The sequence below is a fragment of the Echinops telfairi genome, unplaced genomic scaffold (genome assembly GCF_000313985.2).
Source record: "Echinops telfairi isolate 266 unplaced genomic scaffold, ASM31398v2 ScPeMD7_7424;HRSCAF=8462, whole genome shotgun sequence".
Taxonomy (NCBI): Eukaryota; Metazoa; Chordata; class Mammalia; order Afrosoricida; family Tenrecidae; genus Echinops; species Echinops telfairi.
The window spans coordinates 7,922,095-7,948,826 of NW_022111324.1; the positions used below are offsets into that span (position 1 = coordinate 7,922,095).

Consider the following 26,732-nt stretch of genomic DNA (forward strand, 5'->3'; position numbering starts at 1 on the left):
TGGATGTAGGCAGGAAACGAGGGATGCGGTTCCTGGAGTAAGTTTGGATGTAGGCAGGAAACGAGGGATGCGGTTCCTGGGAAGCTAAGGAAAAGTCATTACGTATCCTGCTGTTGAGAAGTCTTGTCATTTTAAAACGGGGTGTTTCCCACTGGTCTTTAAATAATTTATTTTATTGATTAGGATGTTAGTGACTTTGGCAAGAGTAGTTTCAATTATGTGATTTGCAAAAGAATGAAAGATGGAGCGATTGAGACCAAAATCATAGCAGACCTTCAAAAACATGAGAGAAGAAACTCAAAAAGGTGGGCGAAGAAATGGAGACATGGGTAAGAGAACAGGAGGCTGGCAGAGGGGTGTGTGTTTGTGTTTTAACGCGGGGAGCGCTGGCTTGTTGGTGTGCCCATAGGACAGAACGCGGTTGAGGGAGGAGAGAGAGTGAATGGGATGAGGAATGAGAGGCACAGCAGGTCTTGGAGCCTTCTCTAAATATAAGGCGCTGGGCTAGATACTTAGTTTCAGCAGCTCCTTTAATCTGGGTGAAAATGCTGTGTGGTGAAAACATATCTACTTTACAGGTAAGGAAATGGAGAATCAGATTACGTAATTTACACAAGATTCCACAGTGAATCAGTGTGACTCTGTCCATGCTCAGAATCCTCTGTGATCTAGATCTTGGCAAAGAGATTAGTCTGACAGGAGGAGAGAGAGATGCTTCTTCCACAGTGACAGTAAGAGAGGGGAACAGAATGTAGATCTTCCTCCCCTTCATGCTTTCCAAACCTAGATTGGGGATTTACTTGTTCAACGCTGTATGCAAGGAGTGGTGTTTATTTGACTCCACGTAGGACACTTTTTCGGAATGCTTGTTGACTGGAAATATGGATAAACAGATGAGAGGGATTGAGGGAACAGGTTGGGCAAGGCTTCTTAGAGGAGGTGGTCTCGGATTTCAAGGTTAGGTGTAAATGCCCTTGGCTACCTACGGGAGAGGCTTCTGGTAGATCAAGGCGGTCACTTGTGTATTTCTTCAGAGCCTGTGGGTTGTGGTAGTTGTTCATCCATCCAGCTCTTGCTTAGAGAATGAACTCTGATGATCTTCACAGCCCTTGCCAGGTGCTCTCCACTTACATCTTCCATAAGGAAGGCATTTCAGGCACATTTTTCTGTGGTGCTTGCCTGACTATATATAGGTTCATAGAGCGAGAAGGAATATAACAGCTAATTAGTCCACACAACAGTACAGAGGGCTCATTTCAACTCACTTCCGTGGACCATTTCATATACTGCATGTCTTCAACTCACATGGGCTGCTGGGTCCAAGGTCAAGGAAGCAGGCAGCTGAGTCCTCCCATGGACAGGGCAGGCAGAGTCTGCCCACAAGCAGCAAGCAGCAGGGTGGGTCAGCAATAGTCAGTAGCTCCGGAGCTTAGCAGAGCAGGCCCGGATGAGATATCAAACTCAAGCAATGCAAGGCAACAGGATCCACCAGATTCAAGCTCAAGCAGTGTGGTGAAGCAGGCCTTAAAAGCGCCTCAAACTCTAGCTACGCTACCCACAAGTAGTGTAGCTCACAGGTTGAGGCAGAGAACGATCTAAAGCAACAGCACGCTGGTCTGATCACCAGAGACCAAGAGAGAGGGGGATGCGCCTTGCTGTTTGTCCTCTAATCAAACTGTGACCTGATAAATCCCACATGTTCCTATTGGCCAGGTTGGTACAATAAACTTAATTATCACACTAATTGGCTGAAAACTCTATATTTTCCCACATGCTTTCAAATAAAATCCACACCATTACAGCATATTTTAAACTTTAACATAGCTTTTCCAAAGGAGGTTTTTGAACAATGATTTATTTCTGAGGGCTGCTGTAGGGTCACTGTGAGTCAGTGACAAGTCTGTGGCAGTGAGTTGGGTTTTGAGTTCTTTGTCTTGTGTTTTTTCTTACTGCTGAAAGTTTAGGAGTGTGTATACAAGTGTGTTTTTTCTTATTGATCACATGCTCATTGTCACCTAAGATGGTCCCACAAGTTCCTAATAATGACAATACAAAACTACTGCCCAAAGATGTAAACACGAATTACGGTAGAAAAGCCTAGAACTCAGATCTCCTAATTTCGACTCTCCTGAACTGTGCTGAAATGATAGTTCCAGTGAAAATACCTGCTGCCTGCCCTTGTGCTAGTATGACTAGTAGGTACTAAGCTTGAAATATGAAGAAATGTTGCAAATCACTCTTTTTCAAAAAATGTAAATCTAACACAGGTCCTTTCCCCTCAGTGCATTGTGACATATATATCATGTCTGTCTCCTGGTCAATAAAGATCTAGGACATTGGAGTGGTCTGTTCATTTATATAAATCCAAGACTGCCTACAGGAAGAACTTGGTGTTTATAATGTAAGTGTTTAGGTAGAATCGGTCAAACAGTTTTTTAAAGACCCATACACTCTACGTCTCATCCTATTACACAGAGGATGCTCGCACTTTTTCCTAGCATTCTGGCTTTCTTCAGCTAAGGGTCATTCTACACATACCGGGCGTTCTGTGACTAGATATCATGGGATTTGGATGTTGTGTGAACACCATTTTGTTCATAGGCTGACCTTGCCTTTTGTTTTTGAGTATCTTGAATAATCATTGAGTCTTATTAGTGATCGTCAGTGTGCTCGCATTCACTTTTGTGTTTGGTCCTCAGTTTGTATCATTGGCAATCTCTCCATACCTGACATAGGTCCCGCCCACTTTTCTACTAACTTTGTAGTTTCAGTGGAGTGTCTTCTCTAACAACAGAGAAGTTTTTCTGTGTTCGTGATTGTCAAGTGGGATATGCCTTAACCAGAAGCAACAGCCGTTATTTATTTTTTCTGTAGAGTTGTTTAGTAACCTTTGTTTCCCTTCCAAATCAGTATTTCTCCTTCGCCTCCAGTTGGTGCAGTCACACTGGTTTTACTGCATTTGGGAGCCGTGGTACACTTGGTGACAGTATTTGTGAAAGGAGATTTAACAGAGATGCTACCATAGCACTCAAGAGATGCACACTACACGAGAGTGGATGCTGCCGCCTATGAGTTGAAGCATACACCATGAACAGTAAAGTTTTAACTAAAAAGTACAGTAGCGTCTATACCTAAGCCAGTAACATAGGTGTTCATTATGATTATGAAGATATATGGACTGTGGGCTATAGATGTACTGTACCATTATACAGTTGGCTTCCTAGTTGTTATCTAGGCAAGACGAGAGGTACACGTGTTACGGAGGGGAAGCTGTTGCATTCCCTGCTCCCATTTCATCAGGATTTTGAACTTTTATTATCTGATGAGATCACAAGTGTACGTGCAGGCAGACATTACCCATACAGACTCTATGTAGTGCACGACAATGCGTGGAAAACACAGAAATTTGTAAATATGCCGATGACAAGCAGTTCTCAACCTGTGAGTTGCAACCCCTTTGGGGGTTGAACGACCCTTTCACAGGGGTCACTTTATTCATAACAATAGCAAAATCACAGTTATGAAGTAGCAACAAAAATAATTTTATGGTTGGGGGGGGTCACCACAACATGAGGAACTGTATTGAAGGGTTGCGGAATTAAGGAAGGTTGAGAACCACTGCCGTAGATAAAAGTTCTTATGAACCTATGCGGGGACTTTAAAAAGTTCACGGACAAATGGAATTTAAAGATAATAGGATTTTTGCACATACTTCTTGAAAGCCTCCTTGTTTTATAATGTTCTGATAAACCAGTCTTTGGCAAAATGAAATAGTACCTAGTCATGTGCACTGAATCAGACCATCTTATTTAGTCTTTTGCTTCTGTTCCCTGTGCAGCGAATAAAGCCGAGTAGCAACTAAACACCTTCATTTTGGGATTTCAGGTGTAGAAGTGTATTTAGTACTGCCATTTGAGAAAAACAAAGCAAAAATGTGACTAATTAGTTTACTGTTTTCAGTTTTTATTATTGTTGTGGTAAAATATGTATCAATAAAATGTTAGCATTTTCAACCTCATATTTTAATGTTATCAATCACGTTCACCATGCTGTGTGGCAGGACCCCACTATCCATTAAAAAAATTTTTTTTAATCACCCTAACAAAAAAAAGAAACCAGTACCCATGACACAATAATTCCTCAGCCCCTGGTTATCATAAAATTTTTTATGTGTATGGCATCTCCTGTTCTGGATATTTTATATAAGTGGAATCATGCTACATTTGTCCTTTTAGGTCTATAATTTATTTCACGTAGGATAAGGTTTAACCAGGTACAGCATGTGTGGTAGTGCTGTGGCGTCAGTCCTGGCGAGCCGAGCCGACGTGCAGAGCAGAACTGTTGCGCGAGCTCTCCAGGCTGTGCACTTGAGCAGCAGATCACCTGGCCTATCTGCCAGGGCAAATCTGGGGGTGGGGGTGGAGGAGTTCCCACTGGTGGCTGAGAACTTAACTGTTGAAGCATCGGGGGAGTCCTGCACACGTGCGGGGTCTTCACTGGACCTGAGACAGAGAACCCCCAGTTCGGGATTTGTACATAATACCTACAAAGGTGTTTTTGTTTCTTTGTTTTTAACTCTTATTTGTTCCTTTAGCAAAGTAATAAGTGATTTAATCTTCACTAAAATGTCGATGGACTCTACTTTCTTTTTTCCCAGAGAGTAATGCCATCTAGCTTCTTCCTCTTGTTGCGGTTTTTCTTGCGAATCGATGGTGTGCTCATCAGAATGAATGACACGAGGCTTTACCATGAGGTATCTGTTCACATTTAGAGAATATACCCATTCATGTTGGGCCTGTTTATATTGTTTCGCGAGTAGCCTGAAATTTTGAAATTAAACAATGCATCAAATGGAGATCCCTCTAACCTTTAAAGTGGGTGTATCAGACTCATTGTTGCTTGTGCACCGTCTTTGAAAGATTATATCTTTTCCAAAAGTTCTAGTAGCTGAAAATGCCTTTTACATGATACTCCTTAGTGGAGGGTCTGATGCTGTTGCTGCTTCATTTTTACTGGCTCTGAAGGAACTTTGAACGTACACTCTTTTCAAAGTAAGTGTTGAAAAGAGGGGGAGTGGGGATTAAATTGAGGCCTGAAAATTTGTCTTAGTAGCTTTTTAGCTGCTTTTCCGTTCTGAGTTATTTTATAACTGCAGATTTGTGATCATTTTTAATGCTTACTTAGAGACCACCAGTATTAGTCACTAGAGCTCTGGTGGCATAGTGGTTACCTGTGTTTTATGTGAAAGATTGACATCTTAAGGGAGAATTTTGTGGAAATGGGAGCAAGAATAGTGTGGAAATAGGAATGAGCAAAAAAAAATTACATAAACTTGTGTTTTGTAATGTTAAGACTAGCTAATTCTTTGGACTTCTTTTCCAAAGTAATCCCCTTCAATAAACTTACTCTATCTGTTCAAAAACCCCAAAAAATCAGTAGTCCTAATATTGTGTAAGAAAAGGATATAGTCCTAAACTTGAAGTGGTATTAACTTCTCCACTGTATTTACAGTCCTCAGTAATGTTCCTGATTTGCTTTCAAAATGAAACCTTTGCTAATGTTTCTATTACTGAGAATAAAAATCTGTTAAATATGTGCGTCTCGTATGGCTGTAATACACAAGGGACTTCAAAAAGTTTGTAGAAAAGTACGTTTTTAAATAATGGAATATTTTCACAAAATTTCTGAAACCCCTCATCTAAGGATTAGAATGAATAATTTAGAATTCTTGGTGCAAGTTAATGATTATCTTATTGTAGAACAAGATATTCATGTCAGACTTCATGTTGCTTTCACAACTTAATCTATGCTGTAGACAGTTCTATTTAATAGGATAAATCAGACGAATAAATTTATTGTGACTTCTTTTTGAACATAGGCTGACAAGAACTACATGTTACGAGAATATACGTCACGAGAGAGCAAAATTGCTAATTTAATGGTACAGTATTTATACTTGAGTCTTTTTTTGATGCTGGCTTATAATGCTATAAGTGTGGAGTCCCCTTCCCTTTCCTGAGACATAGCCTTATGTCTCTTTATTTACTATAAAGGGCTCTTTGGGGTATGAGAACATTAACTTCCTGAGTTTACCTCCAGTATAAGGACAGTTAGGGTTGTTAGATAACCTAGCTGTCACCCAATCCAATTCCACATTTTACGAGGAGGAACTGAAACCCAGAGATGTGACTTAAACCAGATCATAGCTGTTTGGTGGTAGAGTTTATAACTGATACCAACTGGGTGTTCTTTCACTGCCTTCCTCCCTTATAATTTATTTCTACCGAGTCTCCTGAAAATGTGATTCTGTGTCATGTCTGCTCACCTAAAGCCTTACAGTCTCAGAAAACCCCAACAGGACTGTGCTGAGTTGTAGTCAGCTTGAGAGCACTGGATTTGGTTTGACTTTCCCTGAAGCATATAAAGGGTTCCTTCGTAACGTAAGGTTCTAGAAAGGGTTGCTTGGAAAGAGATACCTTCCTGACAAATTGATGGTTTTTGTTCGTCTGTTTACATTTAGTACTTGTATACCTTCACAAAATCCAAATTTCTTTTTGGATGTATACAAGGGGGCTTTAAAATGCTCATTGAAAATGGAACTAAAAGATAATGGAATGTCCCATGACATTTTTTGAGTCGATCGGACTCATAGCAATCCTATGTAGGATAGCTGAATCTCTGAATCTTTGTGGCAGCGGACAGCCTCATCCTTCTTCTGGGGAGCAGTTGGTGGATTTGAACCACTGACTACGCAGTTAAGCAGTCCAGTGTGTAACCCACTGTGCAACCAGGGCTTTTTGGTTTTCATGGGTGTAGAAAAATTGTGTAGACTCTATACTGGGCTCTACTTGATGGCCATTGCTTTGAAGATACAAAGCAACAGATACCGGTGATTGGATTAAATGTATTAAGTTCTTAGGACATATAAGGAATATTATAAATTATGTAACTCTATGCACTTTGAAGGATCCTTGGTGGCATAGTGGGCTGCTAACAGCAAGGTCAGCAATTTGGAAGATGAGGCTTTCTACTCCTATAAAGATGTGCAGTCTTGGAATACACAGAGGCAGTGAGTTCTACCGTGTGCTGTAGGGCCGCTGGGTGTGGATTGACTTGATGGCAGGGAGTTTGAGTTTTTGGATACACTTTGAGGAAGCTGAATGTTCAGAAGCAGCAGGGAACTATTAGTAGAGGAGTATTTAATGGCGCTCCTTTATGACTCTCTATGTTAACATTGGTGTGCTTTATGAATGCTTGAATCAAAAGATTTTCAAAAGATGCTGATGCGATCATCACCGAAGAGAAGATACTAATGTAATTTATGTATTTCCCAGCATGTCTCACCTGCCCTCTTCACGGAGCCTAATGAAATCTCGCAGCATTTACCGATAAAGGAGGCAATTTGTGAGAAGCTGTTATTTCCGGAAAAAATTGACCTGAACCCTGCAGACTCAAAAGGAAATAAACCTGTGGAATAGAATGTGAGCTGACGTACTCTCCGCTGGGTCTGACGGGATCTTGGCAGTTTGTGGGGATTTGTATTATGAAAATGTTTGCCTTGTTAATGTGCTGATTTTCTGTAGCCTTAAAGAGAAGAGAAATAAAAAAAAAAAAAAGAGAAGAGAAATAAAAGATCCTAGCAGGCAGGTTCCACTCAACCGATGTTCGTATCATCTTTGAGATCATCTTCTGGACTTAGATTTTTGGGGTGAAATTGGGGTTCCTATGTTGCCACAAAGTGGAACCACAGTGCTGGTGAGCAGTGCGCATCATCTGCTTCCATCATGACAGCCCATCGTCCATCACCAGGGAGGTTAATCAACCCACAATCCTGCCTGCGTGTGTTGATGTCCCAGCTTCTCACTGTGGGCAGTTGGATGTTGACTTGCACTTCTGGAGAATTGTAATTTGCCAGTTAGGACATTATTCTCAGACCTTAATGAACTTCCTTTACAATTAAAAAAAAAAAAAATTCCCCCTAAACTGAAATTGGCTTTCGATGTTTAAAATTTTTTTAGACATATACAACACATGAAAACTGAAGTCTTTTGGAGAATGTAAGCTATTGTGTCTATAGCAACAGGCAACCCTGTTTTGCCGTGGCAGGTAGGCTGTTGCTGCTGTCTTCTTTCTTTCTTTCTTTCTTTTATTCTTTAAGGTTGAACAGAAGAGTGAATTTATTGAAGAGGGATACTTTGGAAAAGCCTTTTTTCTTTCTTTAGGTGCTTTCCCCCTCATATTTGTTTCTATGTGTATTGACAATTTTGTACTTCCACTCTCCATGAAACCTCATTGTAAATAGATGAATTTGGTACTGACTCTTCTGGCAAGATACTGTATATACTCGAGTATAAGCTGACCCGAATATCAGCCGAGGCACCTAATTTTACCGCAAAATCTGCATTAAAAATGTGCTGAAAAACTCAGTTTATACACAAGTATAGATGGTAGATGAGCTTATCAGGGGTTGTTTTTTAGCAAATATTAAATCAGCCCTAAAGCAATTAGATTAATTTTCTTCATGAAATATGTAGGAGAGGGAGAGTTGTGAAGGAGGAAGCTTATTTTTAAAATAACCACTTTTTCTATTTTAAGATTCATGTTTCTGATATTACAGGGAATCCAGTAAAATGTAGTAACTTTGTGCAAGACCTAGGTCATCCAGAAAATACAAAGCCCTAGGTTACCAATGCATATGGCAGTTGTGATAAAGACCCTTGAAATATTTTAAATCCTCTTCTCGGCCTTTCTGTATGGTCTTTGGAAAGTGAAAAGTGGTTATAAAGCATCAAGTAAGGTATTACTTGAAATGAACTTTAAAAAATATATTTTGAAAGGGCAGATGAAAGACTCATTCCTTTAGTTATGATTTGAAATTACTGTTGTACATATTTCCATTCGATGGAAAAGTCATTAAGTAAGACTATTTCATCTGTAATATTAGCAAAGTTCTTCAGGTGTTAGTTTGAAGGTGGATTTTAGTAAAACAAATGGACTTGGGTAACCATCACTGTTCATACTGGTGTCTTACAAGCCCAACAGAGAGAGTGTCTCTCTTATTAGCTAAATCTGGTCACGAATGGCTTGTTATTTCTCTTCCTTTCGCTGCACTGCCTATAAAGTATAAAAAAGTCAAGATTGTGTTGGCTTTATGAAAATACATGGCATATCCACTGTATATTAACCATATTTAAATTAATGTTTTAGAGTAGCAGCACATATATTGTACCCAACTTTCTGTTCTACACTATTTACCATGCAGATTTGACTGGGACAGGCTCTTTGTGCAAGTTGTAAAAAAATGAAAAGCATATAAGGACATCATTCGTTGGTTCTAGGCTATACCATATATTGGTTTTACTTAGAAAGTGAGTCAGTATATGAAATCTATATTCATATATATTTTTTAACTTGTGGATTCAGATGTCTTCGTCTCTGAATCAGCCTTGGATTACTTTGGGTGGGGGCGGAATCTATGGTGGAAAATTTAAAAATCACTCCCCACCCCTGTCTACCATCCAAGGGAAAGGGTAGGGTGAGTACTTCTGAAAACTTCATTCATCGATTACTGTGGAGAGTTTCAGGAAACTGTACTTGTCCATTACTGAATAAGACCTATACCATTTTATATTTATTTGTTCCAAGTGTCTTTTTGTAAAAGAATAAACAATGAGCAATTACTGATCTACATTTTGTTGGTTCGTTTATTTCCATTTCTCTTAGAGCTTCATTAAAGAATGGTTTGATATCATTTTTCTATCTGTGTGTTTTGTCTACTTGGTCAGCATTATAGCCAGATTCTTAGGGCTGATAAAGAATGAAAATCTAATAGGTAGTTCAGGTTATAATTCCCCAATGTAGCTTTTGGGCTCTGGTTTTTCCCCTCCATGTTCTGCTCCCACTCTGTATTTTATGAATATTTTAATTATTCATTACTTTCTATTTTCGAAAATATATATGTGTTCCATGTATCGCTGCATTTAATTTTGAGGACTACATGTCCAATACTATATTGGGTTATAGGAGAATATAATGAATAAGATAAATAACATTTGTTCTTATGTGGTTAAGGTCTAGTATAGACAGTCTAGTAAAAAATAATTACAAATTTTAATAAGTACAATGATGGAAATAATGATAAATTAAGAGAATAACTAACTTCAGTAGAGGCATTGAAGAGTTCTGCTTCTCAATAGAATGTGGAAAGTCTCAAGAGATTGTTATTCCTAACTTAACAAGGAGGAAAAAAACCTGAATATCAGACAAAGTGAAGGTTTTGCTTGAATGTATCAGAGAGTTGAGGTTGCGTGGCAAACAGAAAACTGACTCCTAAAGTCTGTCACGCCCATCTATGGCACAAGGGAATGTGCAACAGAGAGGTGGCCACCACACAAGCAGGTCACACGTGTGAATCCCTGGAATTTCAGAGGGACAAATCCTTTGTCGTCCAAGTGCACTCCAAGCAAGAGGCATCAGCAGTCACCCACAGGTAAGCTTGAAGCCTTTGGTGCAGTAAGGGCGACAATAGCAACACAGAACCCAAACCCAGCACGATGCGACACACAACTGACAGACGTGTGCACATTCTCACTTGGAAGCGATTTCCGTTCCTTGTGTTCATGATGTCTAACATTCAACAAGAATAATTGCAATAGACTCAAGAATAAACAGCCCATTATCAAAAGCAATCAACAAAAACAAATTCAGAGAGAACGTGTTGGAACTATTATTCAGGGACTTTAAAACAATGGATTGATGTGCTAACCACAAAAAAACCTCACTGCCATGGAGTTGAGACTGACAGCGCCCCCACAGGATAGGGTAGAACTGCTCCTGTGAGTGTTTGACACCCCTGTCTTTCGCCCTTGGAGCCGCTGGTGATGGGGAACTGCTGGCCTTGCAGACAGCAGCCCAATGGGTAACGACTGCGCTACCAGGCAATATGCTAGAATGAAATGTCAGTGGAGAGACCTGGTTAAGAAGCAGCCAAATGAAAACAATTAGGAAAAAAATGTCTTCAGAAAACTAAATAGAGCTAGAGAATCTGATCTTGAAGAGAGGCCAATAGCTCAAAATAGATTCATGCATCTATGGTTGATATGCCTGGTTCACTTGAGTGACATCATTTTACTGGGCCTCATAATAACCATCCCCATAAGTATAGCTTAAGACATACAAGGCCAATTGATAGGGGGCCCAGGTGTCAACGTAATTGAATATTGAAATAATAGTCCTTAATAAATGATATTGGAAAAATTAGATATTTGTATGCAAAAGAAATTCAGACTACCTCTCACCATCTACAAAAAGCTCTAAATGGATTATAGACCTTCATGTAAAATCATACCTAAACTTATAAAGCTAATGGAAATAAATGAGTAAATCTTAATGACATTGTTTAGGCGAAGAGCTCCATAGAGCACACAAAAAAGATGAAGCACAAGGGGAAAAATGAAACAGTGGCCTTCAGAGTTAACGTGCTGTAGGTTAGCCATTGGGCTGCTAGCCTCAAGGTGAGTATTCCAGCCAGCTCCACGGGAGGCAGCTGCGTCCCTCGCCTGAAGATCATCATCCTCGAAGCCCTAGATAGTGTTGCTGTCAATCAGAATCAGCTCACTGGCAATGGGTTTGGTCTTGGTTTAATCTTTGGCAGATTTAGGAACATGGAAAGGTAAGCCACAGACAAAGTATTTGAAAGACCTAGTAATTTATTTTCAGAATATATGAAGAACTCATAATTCCAGCTGTAGGTGGCAAATAAGCATTTGAAGGATGTTCAAAACTATCACCTAGACAAATGAGAATGAAATTTTCAATGAGATCACTACACATTTATTGTATATCCTTAGAACGGAGTACTACTCAACTACACACACGTTACTGATTCAATACCAACAACAAAGCCATTATGCTAAGTAACAGAAACTATACACTGGTGGCCCAAAAATATGTAGAAATGCTCACAATCCTCATTAGAGGCAAATCAAAATGCCAGTGAGGTATTATCTCACCTGAGTCATAATAGAAAAGTTTTAAAAGAACCCAACAAATGTTGGCTAGCGTGTGGAGAGATGAGACCTCTTACACACTGCAAAGTGGTACAGGTACTGTAGAAAGCCGTACGACACAGCCTTAAAAACACGAACTAGAAGTACCATCTTATCCAGCAATCTCACTAGTCGGCATATATCCCAGAGAAAATAGGGCTGTGACACAAGTACATGCACCCCCATGTTCATCACAGTGCATTTCATGGACGTGGACAGAGACCTGTGTTGAACTAGCACAAAACAAGATTGGAGAGATCGATGAGACCGGATTAAGCACAGTTTTGTAGAGTACGCTTAAGAACATTTTATTTTGATGTGATGAGAAATTAGGCGTGGGTGAAGGGAGATGTCGGACAGGGCAAGATATGACAAAATAATAATTTATAAATTATCAAGGGCTCATGGGGGAGGGGGGAGCGGGGAGGGAGGGGAAAAAAAACGAGGACCTGATGCCGGGGGCTTAAGTGGAGAGCAAATGTTTTGAGAATGATGAGGGCAATGAATGTACAAATGTGCTTTACACAATTGATGTATGTATGTATTGTGATAAGAGTCGTATGAGCCTCTAATAAAATGATTTAAAAAAAAATAAAAAACAAACGTGATATAAGCACACACACAAAAAAATTCACTTTGTCTCCTATGTGAGGACTGGATTGAAGGTGAATAAGCAAAGAACTGAGTTAAGGGGTAGTTGGAATAGGCCAGCTGAGTGATGATACCATTTGAATATAAAGAAAAGTGAACTTGAAATAGATCTTAAAGGTTGAATTTATTGGATTTTTAAATGAACATGAGGAATAAAGGAAATAATAGGATGATGACTAGGTTTTTGCCTTGAGCAAGGGAGGGGCTACTGGTGCCAGGTCATGTCATAGGAGGGGCCAAACCCCAAACCTAACTCACTGTCATGCAGTCACTGCTGACTCATAGTGACCCCCTGTGGGTTTCCAAGACTGTAACTGTTTACAGAGGAACTGCTCATAGTTTTGAACTGCCAATCATGCAGATCACAGCCCAGTGTCTAACCACTACACCACCAGGGCTCACTGATAGGGATACACATTTAGAGAAATGTTTTGTTTGCCTATGAGACACCCTAACAAATGTTTAATAGTATCTATAGATTGGTTTAAGGGAGCCCTGGTAGCATGGTGGTTATTAACCTTGGGCTGCTGTCCACAAGGTCAGCAGATCAAAGTCACCAGATATTCCGTGGGAGAAAGATGAGGCTTTCTACTCCTGTCAAGAGTGACAGTCTCAGAAAGTCACTTGGCCAATTTTATCGTGCCCTATAGTTCTATCCTGTCTGTGAGCCAGAGTTGACTTGATGGCATTGAGTTTAGAACCTAAATTTAGATTGACATAGTAGGTTACACATTGAGCTTAAGAGCTGGCAAGTTCCCTCCTTGCAACACTCAAACTGCAAGGTCAGCAGTTTGAAACCACTAGCTCTCCACAGGAGACAAATGAGGCATTCTCACAGGGGCAGTTCTACTATGTCCTATAGTGTTGTTATGAGTCAGAATTGACTCAGTGGCAGGGAGAAATAGATTAACTGAGGAGTTTTCTAAGCCAAAGAAATAAATTGAGGACTATCACCAATATAGATGACATTTAAATTCATAAAAATCAATAATTTCATTCAGAAAATCTTGAATTAAAATAAGAGGGCCTTGGAGTGAATCCTCAGCAGCATCTTGGAGGTCAGATGGAGAAGGAGTGGCCTTCTTATTTGTAAAGCCTTCATGAATTCGAACAACAATTAACATAACAACAATGAATGAGTAGGCTGTTCCTGTGGTCAATTGGGGCTTAATCTTGCTGGAGACTTCTGGACACCTTCTGGAATATGCCTCAGAATTGTCCCACCGGAGGAGAGGGAGTCTGGGAACCATTTATCAACTGACTTCCATTCCCCCAGGCTTGGGTTTGATTACTATATGTTAGACGTGCCCCCTCTCGGGTTTTCAGTGGCTTCTTCCTTCCTTTGTCTGTTCTTAGTCTGGAAACTCCGCTGAAACCCATGCACTTTGGGTGACCGTGCTGGCATTTGAAATACCAGCGACATAGCTTCCAGCATCACAGCAACACACAAGCCACCACAGTCTCACAAGCTGACAGACAAATGGTGGGGAGACAGATGATTTCTTGGAGGGGAGTCGACCATGGCCATGTGAGTCCAGTAAAGCCTGTGGGAGTGGATCCTTCTGGATCTTCATTTGCTGATAGGGTACCACTCAAGGTAAAGCAAAATAGCTGCAAAAATCTTCTAATGATTAGAACTTGGAATGTGCGAAGTATGATTTTAGGAAAATTGGAAATGGATTAGTGGCCTGAAATGGATGAGTATTGGCCATTCTGAATCAGAAAATCATATTATGTACTATGCTTGGCATGACACAATCGAAGGCATGGCATTTATTGTCAGAAAGGATCTTACTAAATCCATCATAAAGAACAATGCTATCTGTGATCAGATTATATCTATCTGACTTCCAGGGAATGGCATCAATGCAACTGTTACTCAAATTTATTCACCAACCACAAAAACTAGTGCTGAAGAACTTGAAGAATTCTAACTTCAGTCAGAAATTGATGAAACATGCAGTAAAATGCATTGATAGTTATGGATGGTTGAAATGCAAAAATTGGAAACAGGAAGGAACAGTAGTTGGAAATTAATGGATTTGGTGATAGAAATGAAGCTTGCATAGGAATGACAGAATTTTGCAAAACAAACAACTAGTTGTTCATAGTAAAAACCTTTTGTCACCAACACAAAAGATAAGTATACCCATGGCCTTCCCCAGAAGGAATACACAGAAATCAAATTGACTAACATCTGTGGGAAGACACGCTGAAGAAGCTCAATACCAGCAGCTAAAACCAGATCAGGGGCTGACTGGAATAGACCATCAATTGCTCATATGTAACTTCAGGATAAAGCTGAAGAAAATTAAGAACCTGATGCCAGGGGCTTAAGTGGAGAGCAAATGTTTTGAGAATGACGAGGGCAATGAATGTACAAATGTGCTTTACGCAATTGATGTATGTATGGATTGTGATAAGAGTTGTATGAGCCCCTAATAAAATGATAAAAAAATTAAAACAAGCTACAGGAACCAAAATACAACCCTCAGTCTATCCCACCTGAATTTCGAGACCAACTCAAGAGCAGATTTGTCACATTGAACACTAAGAAGCTGATAAACCGAGGACATCAAGAGACTCATGAAGAAAGCAAAGGATCATTAAAAAAAAATACAGGAATTAAAAAAAAATCAAAGTGGATGTCAGAAGAGACTCTGGAACTTGCTGTTAATCATAGAGTAGCTAAAGCAAATGGAAGAAAGGAGGAAGTCAAGGAGCTGAACAGACAATTCCAAAGGACAGCTTGAGAAGACAAAGCAAAATATAACAAAATGTGCAAGGACCTAGAATGAGAAAAATAAAAGGGAAGAACACACACAGCCTAGCTGAAACGGAAAGCACTCAAGAAAAAATGCAAGCCTTGAGTTGCAATCTGAACGATTCTATAGGCAAAATATTGAATGATGCAGGAAGCATCAAGAGAAGATGGAAAGAATACACAGTCACTGTACCCAAAAGAACTAGTTGACAATCCATCATTTCAGGAGGTAGCATATGAGCAAGAACCAATGGTGCTGAAGGAAGAAGTTCAAACTGCACTGAAATGCATTAGCTAAAAACAAGGCTTCCAGGAATTAAGGAATGCCCATTGAAATACTTCAGAGAGCTGAAGAAGCACTGGAAACATCCACTCGTCTTTGCCAGGAAATTTGGAAGACAGCTACCTGGCCAATTGACAGGAAGAGATCCGTATTTGTGACCATTCCAAAGAAAGGTGACCCAACAGAATGCTCTAACTATAGAGTAATATCATTGATACAGGACAGGAGTAGAATTCAGATTAAGATCATTCAACCACAGTTGCAGCAGCACTTTGATAGGAAACTGCCAGAAGTTCAGGCTGGTTTCAGAAGAGGACATGGAACAAGTGATATCATTGCTGATGTCAGATGGATCTTGGCTCAAAGCAGAGACTACCAGGAAAGTGTTTGTGTTTGTTTCATTGAGTATGTCAAGGTATTTGACTGTGTGGATCATAAAATCTGTAGATAATCTTGAAAAGCATGAGAATTCCAAAACGCTTCGTTGTGCTCATTTGGAACTTGCACATAGATCCAGAGGCAGTTGTGCAAATAGAACAAGGGACTACTGCAGGGTTTAAAATCAGGGCTGTATCCTGTCACTAGGTCAATCTGTAGGCTGAGAAAATCATCAGCGAAGCTGGATTAGAGGAAGAACATTGTGGGGAACAGAAGGATTTCTCTGTAGCTGTCTCCCCAATAATATGTACCAGACTTAGCTGCTTGAGAATGACTGTACTCTAGGTGGTCAGCGAAAGTAGGTCAGAGGTTATTCTCCTTAACATCAGCCATCTAGAGGCGGCCAGACTGACTCACCCTAAGTAGGGCCCAGTCCTTTCTGTTATTGTCCCCTTGAAGCAGTGCCCAAAGGCAAGCCCGGGACCACTCTTAAGATGACTAGGTCATCCCCCTCCTATTGCTTGTATTGCCTATGTTACAACCCCTCTCTATGACGTAGGTTGTTATCTGCTATCAGGGGGCTTGCATGCCTCCCAGGATAGTAATTGCCTGCTTTATTGTATGAGACACCAGAATGATCAAACCTGTTCAAGGATGAATTGTACTGCCCTTCTCTGTGACGCATAATGCTGTGATGTATCCCCCTAAAGTAATATGATGCGTGGTTAGCAATAAATAAGGAGGGTCCCTGGTTCTCGGGAGGGTGGTGGATGAGAGCGCGGCTCCCGTGAGGGAGGTGGACGAGGGTGGCTGCTCCCTTGAGGGAGGCAGCTGCTTCTACTCTGGCGGCCGGGTTCCCCCACGAGGACCACCAAGCGGGGCGGAGGTGAGCAATGCTACCATGTAATATGTCTGACTGTATTATTGTATTATCTCTCATGTTCTCGATGACTTTAATATAATGCTTATATATCTTAACCGTACAATTGTGCATTACTGAACCTGTGGGTAGTATCAGAAGCAGCGGGTGGGGGCTGGCCCCTCACCCCCGCCCCCCTTTGCACTTTTAATTTAATACTATAGAACATGGCATCAGGTTTGGAGGAAGACTTATTAACCGACCTTGCTTTCTAAAAACCAGGAGGAATTGAAGCATTTGCTGATGAAGATCAAGGATTATAGCCTTCAGTAAAGATTACAAGTCAATGTAAGGAAGACGAAAATCCTCACAACTGAACCTATAGGTAACACCATGATAAATGGGAAAAAAGGCTGCAGTTGTCAAGGATTTTTGTCTTATTGGATCCACAATCAATGCTCGTGGAAGCAAGCAGTTGAGAGATCAAATGACATATTGCATTAGGTAAATCTGCTGCACAAGATTTCTTCAGAGTTTTGAAGAGCAACGATGCTACTTTAAGGACTAAGGTGTGCCTGGCCCAAGTCATGGTCTTCTCCATTGCATCATAAGCATATGAAAGTTGGATATTGAATAAGGAAGATCAAAGAAGAAAAGTTGCATTTGAATTGAGGTGATGGAGAAGAATATTAAAAGTACCACGGACTGCTAAAAGAACATATCTGTGTTGGAAGAAATAAGGTCAGAGTGCTCCTTACAGGCAAGTATGGCAAGATTTCATCTTGCTTACTTTGGCCATATTGTCAGGAGAGACCAGTCCCTGGAGAAGCACATCATGTTTGGTAGTGAAAAAGAGGAAGACCTTTCACAACACAATGGGTTTATCAGGCACAAGAAAATGGTGAGGATGTCACAGGATCATGCAGTGCTCGACTCTGTTGTGCACTGGGTCCCTTTGGATGAGCGCCAACTCAATGGCACTTAGCACCAACTCTTCCAACAGGAAGTGCCTGGAGGAGAGGGGGATCTTCCTGCCCAAACTACCTACAAGGGCAGGTGGAGTCAGGTGGGCTAGCTGAACCTCTTGCTATCACCTCCCAAAGCTCATGTATTGCAAAGTGACATTGTGATAGTGGTTACTAGAAGTCTTGATCTTACTATTTCCAAATTCGGTGGCCTTCTTCACTTAAATGGACTTTAAGGTTCCTGTCCACCCAAAAGCTCCTTTTATCAACTAACTTGGGTGATAAGACCACCCAAGTATTATAAGTAGACCCCAAACAATTATTCTTCAACTCTCTGCCCCACCTTTAAAAGAGTATGCTTTGCTCTAAAGGGACTTTGGAGAAATGACAACATTCATTCCACCACCCAAATCAAGTCAACACACACAGCAATCATGGGCTTGGAGGGTGGAGAGCAGGTGAGTGTTTGTCTGAATGTTCCCTCTAAGATGGGGATGTGAACCCAGGGCTCTCGGGATGAGTTTCTTGAGCACAAAACTCAACAAAAATTGTAGGTAACTTTTTGTGTGTCTATGGGAATATCTGCGTATTTAGAGATAAGATGTATGAAAATTATATTCTTAAAGGGGACTATGGGGGGGGGGGAAGGACTATGACACCATAGTAGAAGGAGAATCAAATCACCATCATTGTTCACCATGAAGCCCTTTCCTACTTCACTGAGAGCCCAGCTTCTCAGATTACCTGTTCAGCAAACAGATGGAGTTAATAGAGTGCAAGAAGGAAACCCTGATGCACACCTTTACTGGTTTTAAATCCTGCAATATTGCCTTGTTCTTTTCCAATGACTGCCTGTTGCTCTATGTACAAGTTCTATATGAGCAAACTTAAATGTTCTGAAATTTCCATACTTTGCCATTGTAACCTCAGTTATTTTACATAATGCTGTTAGAAAAATCCCCTTTACTATATCCAGTTAGCCTAAGGTACTTTACTTAATGCAGTCTCTATGGAGCTTTTATAAATTGCTCAAAGACAAACAGGTTGGGTGTGCATGCCACCTAGTGAGGCTAGATAATGCTGAGAGACTGCTCTTATTTAGAATCTAGACCCTGCTATCCTGCTTAATCATCAAAGACACCCTGAACTGGGTAAGAACCCTAATGCTCTGTTTGCCTGCTTGTGGTCAATCGTTGTTTCCCTTTGGTATCTTGAAACCTGAGGTAATGTAACATATCTATACATGATTCCCCAAAGTGTAAATTCCAAAGTAAATTGCATATATTCTCTATGTATTCTGATTTCAAACAAGACACCACAAAGCCTGGCTGACTGTTGGCCTCCTTGCTGTGTATACCTCTACTTAAAAGTCCTCTTTCTTCATCGCCTGGCAGGGAGTAAACTGGCTGCACCAGTCCAGAGTGAAATGCTTGCATTTCAGTGACACAATGCTACCCGTGGTTTATTATGATCCACTCAAGCTAATGATCTTGCATAGTTAAGGAAACACAGGTAAACATCCTTCTGACATCTGCTTTCAGCCAAGATCCATCTGACACCAGCAGTGATAGCCCTCTTGCCACACCCCCTCTGTGCAGCTTGAATTTCTGGAAGCTCCTTGTTGATGTACTGCTACAATACTTTCTGATTTATCTTCAACAACATTTTACTCATAGGTAATATTGATATGATTTGATCATTCCCATTGTGCATATCTCTGCTCTGATCATTTCTGTGTTTGCTTCTTGGGTTGGCTCCCAGAGGACGAGCTTATTTCCTATTCATTGGATGGTCGGGGTGGAGGTGGGGGTGGGGTTCCTCCCAGAGGCCCCTGTTTATAGACTGAAATTCTTTCAGAGCTGGTTTGTTTTTTATAAGCTCTTGCTGAGGGAAGGGTAAAATTTGACAAGGCATGCATAAAATTTCCACCCTAGCAAGGCAGGTCCAGCGAGGCTGTGTAGGAGCATAGCATAACACATAGAAGACTTATTTGCTTCTGAATTACTCAGTGGGAGAAAGGAATGGCTAACAGAAGACATCCAAACAGTGGCCGGAAAAGGTTAATCACTTAGTAACACTACCACGTGTCCCTGGTAGCGCAGTGGTTAGCCCTTCAGCCACTAACTGGAAAATCAGCAATTTGAACCTCCAGTAGTGGTGTGGGAGAATGCTGTGAAAACCTGATGGGCAGTTATACTCTGTCTTACAGGGTCACTATGAGGCAGAATTGACTTGATGGCCATGGGGTTGGTTTTTAATAGGTATGTGTCTGAGGCATTGTGCTTGTCACTGGAGATTCAAAGACAAGGTAGGGTGCATGTCCGGTATTGATTCTCATGTGAATGGAGAAATAGTATCTGAACCAATCGAGCATATTGTGCTGCTACTTGTTAAGACAAAACCAAAAAACCAAACTCACTGCCATCAAGCCAATGCTGACTCATAGTGACCCCTGTGGGTTTCCAAGACCGGAACTGTTTACAGGAGTAGAAAACCCAGTCTTTCTCCCACAGAGCTGCTGGTGGTTTTGAACTGCCGACCATGCAGATCACAGCCCAATGCATAATCACTACACAATGACAGAGTTGAGAATAAAGTTAACTGTGTGTTGGGAGAATGGGAGATAACGGGGAGGTTAGGTGTTTTTTTGGAGGGCAAGGTGGGTGTATTCATCTGGGTTGACTAGAGAAAGAAATCCAGGGACATTTTCATATGTGTAAGAAATTGCTTTAAATCAAAGAGCAATTGTACACTGAGTGAACTCCCAGCCCAGTCTAGATCAAGTCCATAAGCTTGATATTCACTCACATGTCTGATCCTAGTCCATAAATTCCTCTTAAGACTCACATTGCCACACGCAATGATGCCAAATGTAGGAAGATAACAGGCCGGTGGATGAAAATTCTTGTGGATCCAATGGCAGTGGCAGCAGCTCAGGGCTGTCTCCACAAGTCTCCTCCGCATGGCTCACTCAGATCTCAGCATGCCTTGTCCACAGGAAGATGAAGAGAGAGAGGAAGTTCCCAGAATCCTCATGGGAAAACCACACCCACAGGGAGGCACCATCAAGCTGTGACCTGATTGACAGACTAGACTCCACCTCTACATTATTTGTTTAGTTGACGCGAAATTATGTAACTACCACAGTGGGGAACACAGAGAATTTAGAAACCACCCACTCCTATGCTTGGAGGCCAGGGTATGTGAGAGAAAGCAGAGAGATGAGTCCAAAGAGGAAGGTTTATTTGCAAAGAAGTCAAACCTGATGTGGTAGTTACACAATTTCATGTCAATATGAAGATAGATAATAGTGGAGGGGTGGTAATCAACCTGTCAGTCAGGTCACAGCTTGACGGTACCTCCTTGTGGGTATGGCCTTCTCCTAAGGAGAGCCATGGTAACGCCTCTCTCTCTGCCTTTATCATCCTACTGGCTGACCCGGATTGCTGTCAGAATCACCGCTTTTGGATCCACATAACTTTGCACCTGCTGGCCTCTGATCTTCCCGCATTCTGCATCATTGCATGTGGCGGCGTGAGTCTGAAGAGGGACTGATGGACTAGTATCAGACTTACAGACTTAAGTTGGACTGGGCTGGTATGTTTTCTTAATATGTAACTAGTACTTAACATAAAGCCCTTTCTTACCCACATATGAGTGTCACTGGATTGGTTTGTCTACTCAACACACCTGACTGATCCATAGCAAACAATGAGCTGGGAGCACTGGTTGTGGAGTGGATTACCCTTTGGGCTGCCAATTATAAGATCAGAAGTTTTAAACCAATAGCCCCTCTTTGGGAGAAAAATGAGGCTTTTTATTCCCATAAACAGTCACAGTCTTGGAAACTCAAAGGAGCAGTTCTACCCTGTCTTGTAGAGTTGCTGTGGGTCAAGATTGATTTGATGGCAGTGAATCTGGAGTTTGGAGGTCATGAACCAAGAGGGATTTTAAGCAGGACAACAATGTTTGTCAGATTCAGGTAGAACCAGATTCAGGTGATGGTATGGGGAACTCAGAAATAACCTTCTGAAGATATTATTAAGCCTACCTTACCACAGTAGATTGGCAGAAACTACGGTCAATGTCCTTCCTATGCCCAGGTGGCCGTCTGGAGCGGTGAGCAGAGGGGTTCTGCTGCGGCCCGTGACCCTCAGAGACGGAGAGAGCCTTCTCAAGTCTTGCCAAGCCTCAGTTTCCTTTCTGTAAAGGAAAGTGCCTACCTAGGGGGCCTTATACAAGTGCCTACCTAGGGGGGCTTATGCAAGTGTCTACCTAGGGGGGCTTATACAAGTGCCTACTATCTAGGGGGGCTTATATAAGTGCCTACTACTTAGGGGGGCTTGTACAAGTGCCTATCTAGAGGGGCTTATACAAGTGCCTACCAAGGGGGGCTTATACATGTGCCTATAAGTGCCTACCTAGGGGGGGGCTTATACAAGTGCCTACCAGTGCCTACCTAGGGGGGCTTATACAAGTGCCTACCTTGGGGGGCTTATATAAGTGCCTATCTAGGGGGGCTTATACAAGTGCCTATCTAGAGGGGATTATACAAGTGCTTACCTAGGAGGACTTATATAAGTGCCCAGGGGGGCTTATACAAGTGCCTACCTACTACCTATGGAAACGAGCACACTAACTGTGGTTCATAAGCAGCACCCAACAAAGCATGATTCACTCTCTGCCCAGTCAATCCTGACTCAGAGCAACGCAACAGGACAGGGTAAAATTGCTCCTGGGGGGGGTGGAGGTTATGAGACTGTAACTCTTTAGAGGAGTAGAAAACCTCATCGTTCTCCCTCAGAGGAGCTGGTGGATTTGAACTGCTGACCTTGTGGTTAGCAGCCCAACTTGTAACCACTACGCCACCAGGGCTCCTCTTGGTTGGGATTGGTGTCCTGGAATCAGGCTTGTGAACAAAGGTGGCTGGAAAACCCCAGGAAGGAGCAGCTTGCTGTAGTAGTAAATGAACAGGAAGCCATGTTCTGTGTATAACACAGAAAGAATTCCTGGTTCTGTAAAGGGACGTCCTGCTTGGTAAAACAGAGGAGCAGAGATAAAGGAAGGCCTTCAAGGAGATGGATTGACACGGTGTCTAGAACAATGGGCTCAAACAGGGACGACTGTGAGGATGGCACAAGATTGGGCAGTGTTTTTTTTTCTGTTGAGCATGAGGTCACCATGGGTCGGCACCTAACAACCAGTGGAATGTTTTCACCATATTCTATAAAAATTAACTAAATGTAATGCTATCTTAAGACATTAAAGCCCAACAATGACTTGAGATAAATATCTAAGAGAATATTTATCCTAACAGGATAATTCCTAACAGGAATGGTGCCCCCTACCTCACATTTAAAACGTTTTATTATCAGCGATCTCTTTAGTTTGCTTGCTTTTAGTAAACTGGATTACAAATCCCAGACAGAGTGGACAATTCACCAGCACCATTATTAAGCATTCTACAAGTTTATCTTTTGCCACAGAGAATGCATTTAGAATCAAATTAAAGAAAACTATTTTCAATGTTCAGAGAAAAAGTTCCAGCATCCATTTGCCATGCATTTTAATGCCTGATGACCCCTTCTGCAATAGTTTAATTCCTAATCTAGAGTCTATTTATAAACCCTGAACCAAGAGCCGCACACATGAGATGCCCCTTCAGGACACTGTCGAAAATAGGTGTGTTATACATGGAGCTATCCCAAATCCTTGCTCTCAAGTATTGAAAATACTTTATAGGGGTAGATAGATATTTTTGGAGACATTTTATTAGCAACTTAGCACATCTATCCTTGGATCTAGTCTGTTATCTTCTGTGTCCCCTTTCTTGATTATATCTTCAATTTGGTGAGAGCTTTCCTTTGACCTCATTTGGTTCTATTGCTTTTACATTCTGTTGACACGCCAATGGCAAGCCATTCTCTCTGCACCCATGAAAATAACTATTTTATGTGGTGATAGAGGGACCCCTCATAGTCTTCCATCTGATGACTTTGACAGGCTATTTTCTTGAGTGTAAACTCTCACTGCTCCCCACCCCAAACCAAACTCACTGCCATCGAGTCATGCTGACTCATAGTGACCCTATAGGACATAGTAGAACTGCCCCTTTGGGTCTCTGAGACTGTGACTCTTTTTTCTTAATCGTTTTATTAGGGGTTCATAAAACTCTTATCACAATCCATACATACATCAATTGTGTAAAGCACATTTGTACATTCACTGCCCTCATTCTCAAAACATTTGCTCTCCACCTAAGCCCCTGGCATCAGTTCCTCATTTTCCCCTCCCTCCCCGCTCCCTCATGAACCCTTCATAATTTATAAATTATTATTTTTTCATATCTTGCCCTGTCCGATGTCTCCCTTCACCCACTTTTCTGTTGTCCGTCCCCCAGGGAGGAGGTCACATGTAGATCCTTGTAATCAGTTCCCCCTTTCCAACCCACCCTCCCAGTATCGCCGCTCACACCACTGGTCCTGTATGGATCATCCACCCTGGAATCCCTGTGTTTCCAGTTCCTATCTGTACCAGTGTACATCATCTGGTCTAGCCAGATTTGTAAGGTAGAATTGGGATCATGATAGTGGTGGGGAGGAAGCATTTAGGAACTAAAGGAAAGTTGTATGTTTCATTGTTGCTACATCACACACTGACTGGCTCATCTCCTCCCTGAGGCCCTTCTGTAAGGGGATGTCCAGGGGCCTACAAATGGGCGTTGAGTCTCCACTCCACACTCTCCCACTCATTCACTATGATAATGATTTTCTGTTCTGATGATACCTGATCCCTGATCCCTTCGACACCTCATGATCACACAGGCTGGTGTGCTTCTTCCATGTGGGCTTTGTTGCTTCTGAGCTAGATGGCCACTTGTTTACTGAGACTGTAACTCTTTATGGGAGTAGAAAGCCTCATTTTTCTCCCATGGAGCACTGGTGGTTTTGAACTGCTGACTTTTGTGGATAGCAGCCCAACCTGTAACCACTAATACTGCTAACTCCTTCTTGCTTCAGGCCAAATAGGACATTGCCTTCCGCAATGCAATTCACTGCCATCAAGGCACGTAGGGATTCCCAAGTCAAACTTAAATCCCTGCCATAGGGCCGTGCAGCAGAATGCATCAAGGGGTTTTGTGAGATGGATCTTCTCAGCCAGCAGGCTATGCCACAGGTGAAGTAAAGCAAACATTGAAAACAAAGAGCAACCGTAGTTGGAAATATGGCCTTGGTGACAGAAACGAAGCTGGAGTTCACATCAGTGAGTTTTACAAGACCAAGGACTTCTTCATCACAAGTACCTTTTTTCAACATCACAAAATATACCCATAGACTTCTGCAGGTCGAATACATAGAAACTGAATCGACTATATCTGTGTGAAGAGATGATGGAGAAGTGCAATATCCAAAGCTAAGCTGAAGCCAGGGGCTGACTATGGAACAGGCCATCAATGGCTCCTATGGAAGTTCAGGTTGAAGCTGGAGAATGTTCAAACAAGTCCACAAGAGCCAAGATACGACCTGGAGTTAGAAAATCAGAAAAGGAAGAACACACTCAGTATATCTTAAACTGAAGGAAATAAAAAGTTCACGCCTCTAGTTGCAGTATTGAAAGATTCTATGGGTAAATATGGAATGATTCAGGAAACATGCAGCTCTGTGGGAGAAAGATGAGGTTCTCTACTTCCATAAAGGGTTTCAGTCCTGCATTGGACACCCCCCCACAGAAGAGTTACAGGGAAGGGATGATTCAAACAGGGTGCACTATAGCACTGACAAAACACAACATCGTTCCTCTAGTTGCTGAATGCTCCCCTGTCCCCTCCTGCCCACTATCGTGATCCAATTCTACCTTACAAATCTGACTAGACCAGAGCACACACATAGGTGTAGGTAAGAGCTTTTGACACATGGAATTCAGGACAGATAAACCCCTCAGGAACAGTAGTGGGAGTACCGATATCATGAGGGTAGGGGGATGATGAGGGTGGGGGAGAAAGGGAGAGCCCATCATGAGGTTGGATATATAGCCCATTCCCCAGGGGGACGAATAACAGAAATGTGGGTGAAGGGAGACAACGGACAGTGTAAGACACGAAACAATAATAAAAAATATATAATTGATCAAGGATTCATGAGGGGTGGGGGAGGGGGAAAAGAGGAGCTGATATCAAGGTCTCAAGTAGAAAGAAAATGTTTTGGAAATGTTGATGGCAACATATGCACAAGTGTGCTTAATACAAGTGCATGATGGATTGTTATAAGATTTGTAAAAGCCTCCCCCCATAACATGATAATAATAAATAAATCAATAAATGAAAGCGCTACAGCCCTGGAAACTCACAAGGGCAGTTCTGCCCTGTCCTACAGGGTCTCTGTGAGTCGGAATTGAAATTGATGGCAGTGAGTTTATTGTTTTGGGCTGGCCAGTTGGGTCTCAGTCCTGATTATCTCCGGCTTCAGGCAGTTTTCTTATTTAAACGTGAAGATTGTGCACCGGACTCTTCTGTAGCCGGGTCTTCAGTTCCTACTTAGAACAGAAAGTCATGTTCAAGGCATGCTTCTCTATGCTGAACCCCGCTGGTGCTTCCTTCCCTTTGATGACTCCATGCCCTTCAATTGGATCACTCGGGAAACTTTGTTTTTCAGATTCATGAATTCTGAGAAAAGTATAAATGGAGACCCAAATGTCATATGTTGACATGTTTACATAGCTAACTATTTGTTAAGTAAATTAGGCTGTATCATCCTGTCAGAGAGGTTTAAGGCAGTGGTTCTCAACC

General features: G+C 41.7%; 1 protein-coding gene across 2 annotated transcripts in view; it reads left to right on the forward strand.

Moving 5' to 3' along the window:
- The window catches only part of TIPRL (TOR signaling pathway regulator), a 24,554-nt gene extending 14,866 nt beyond the window's left edge, over window positions 1–9,688 (forward strand). For both annotated transcript variants that reach the window (XM_004706843.2, XM_045298031.1), the window contains exons 5-7: window positions 4,658–4,753; window positions 5,879–5,941; window positions 7,335–9,688. In XM_004706843.2, coding sequence (XP_004706900.2) covers window positions 4,658–4,753; window positions 5,879–5,941; window positions 7,335–7,478 — 303 coding nt within the window. In that variant the 3' untranslated portion in view covers window positions 7,479–9,688. The remainder of the gene's footprint in view (window positions 1–4,657; window positions 4,754–5,878; window positions 5,942–7,334) is intronic.
- Window positions 9,689–26,732: the final 17,044 nt, after the last annotated feature.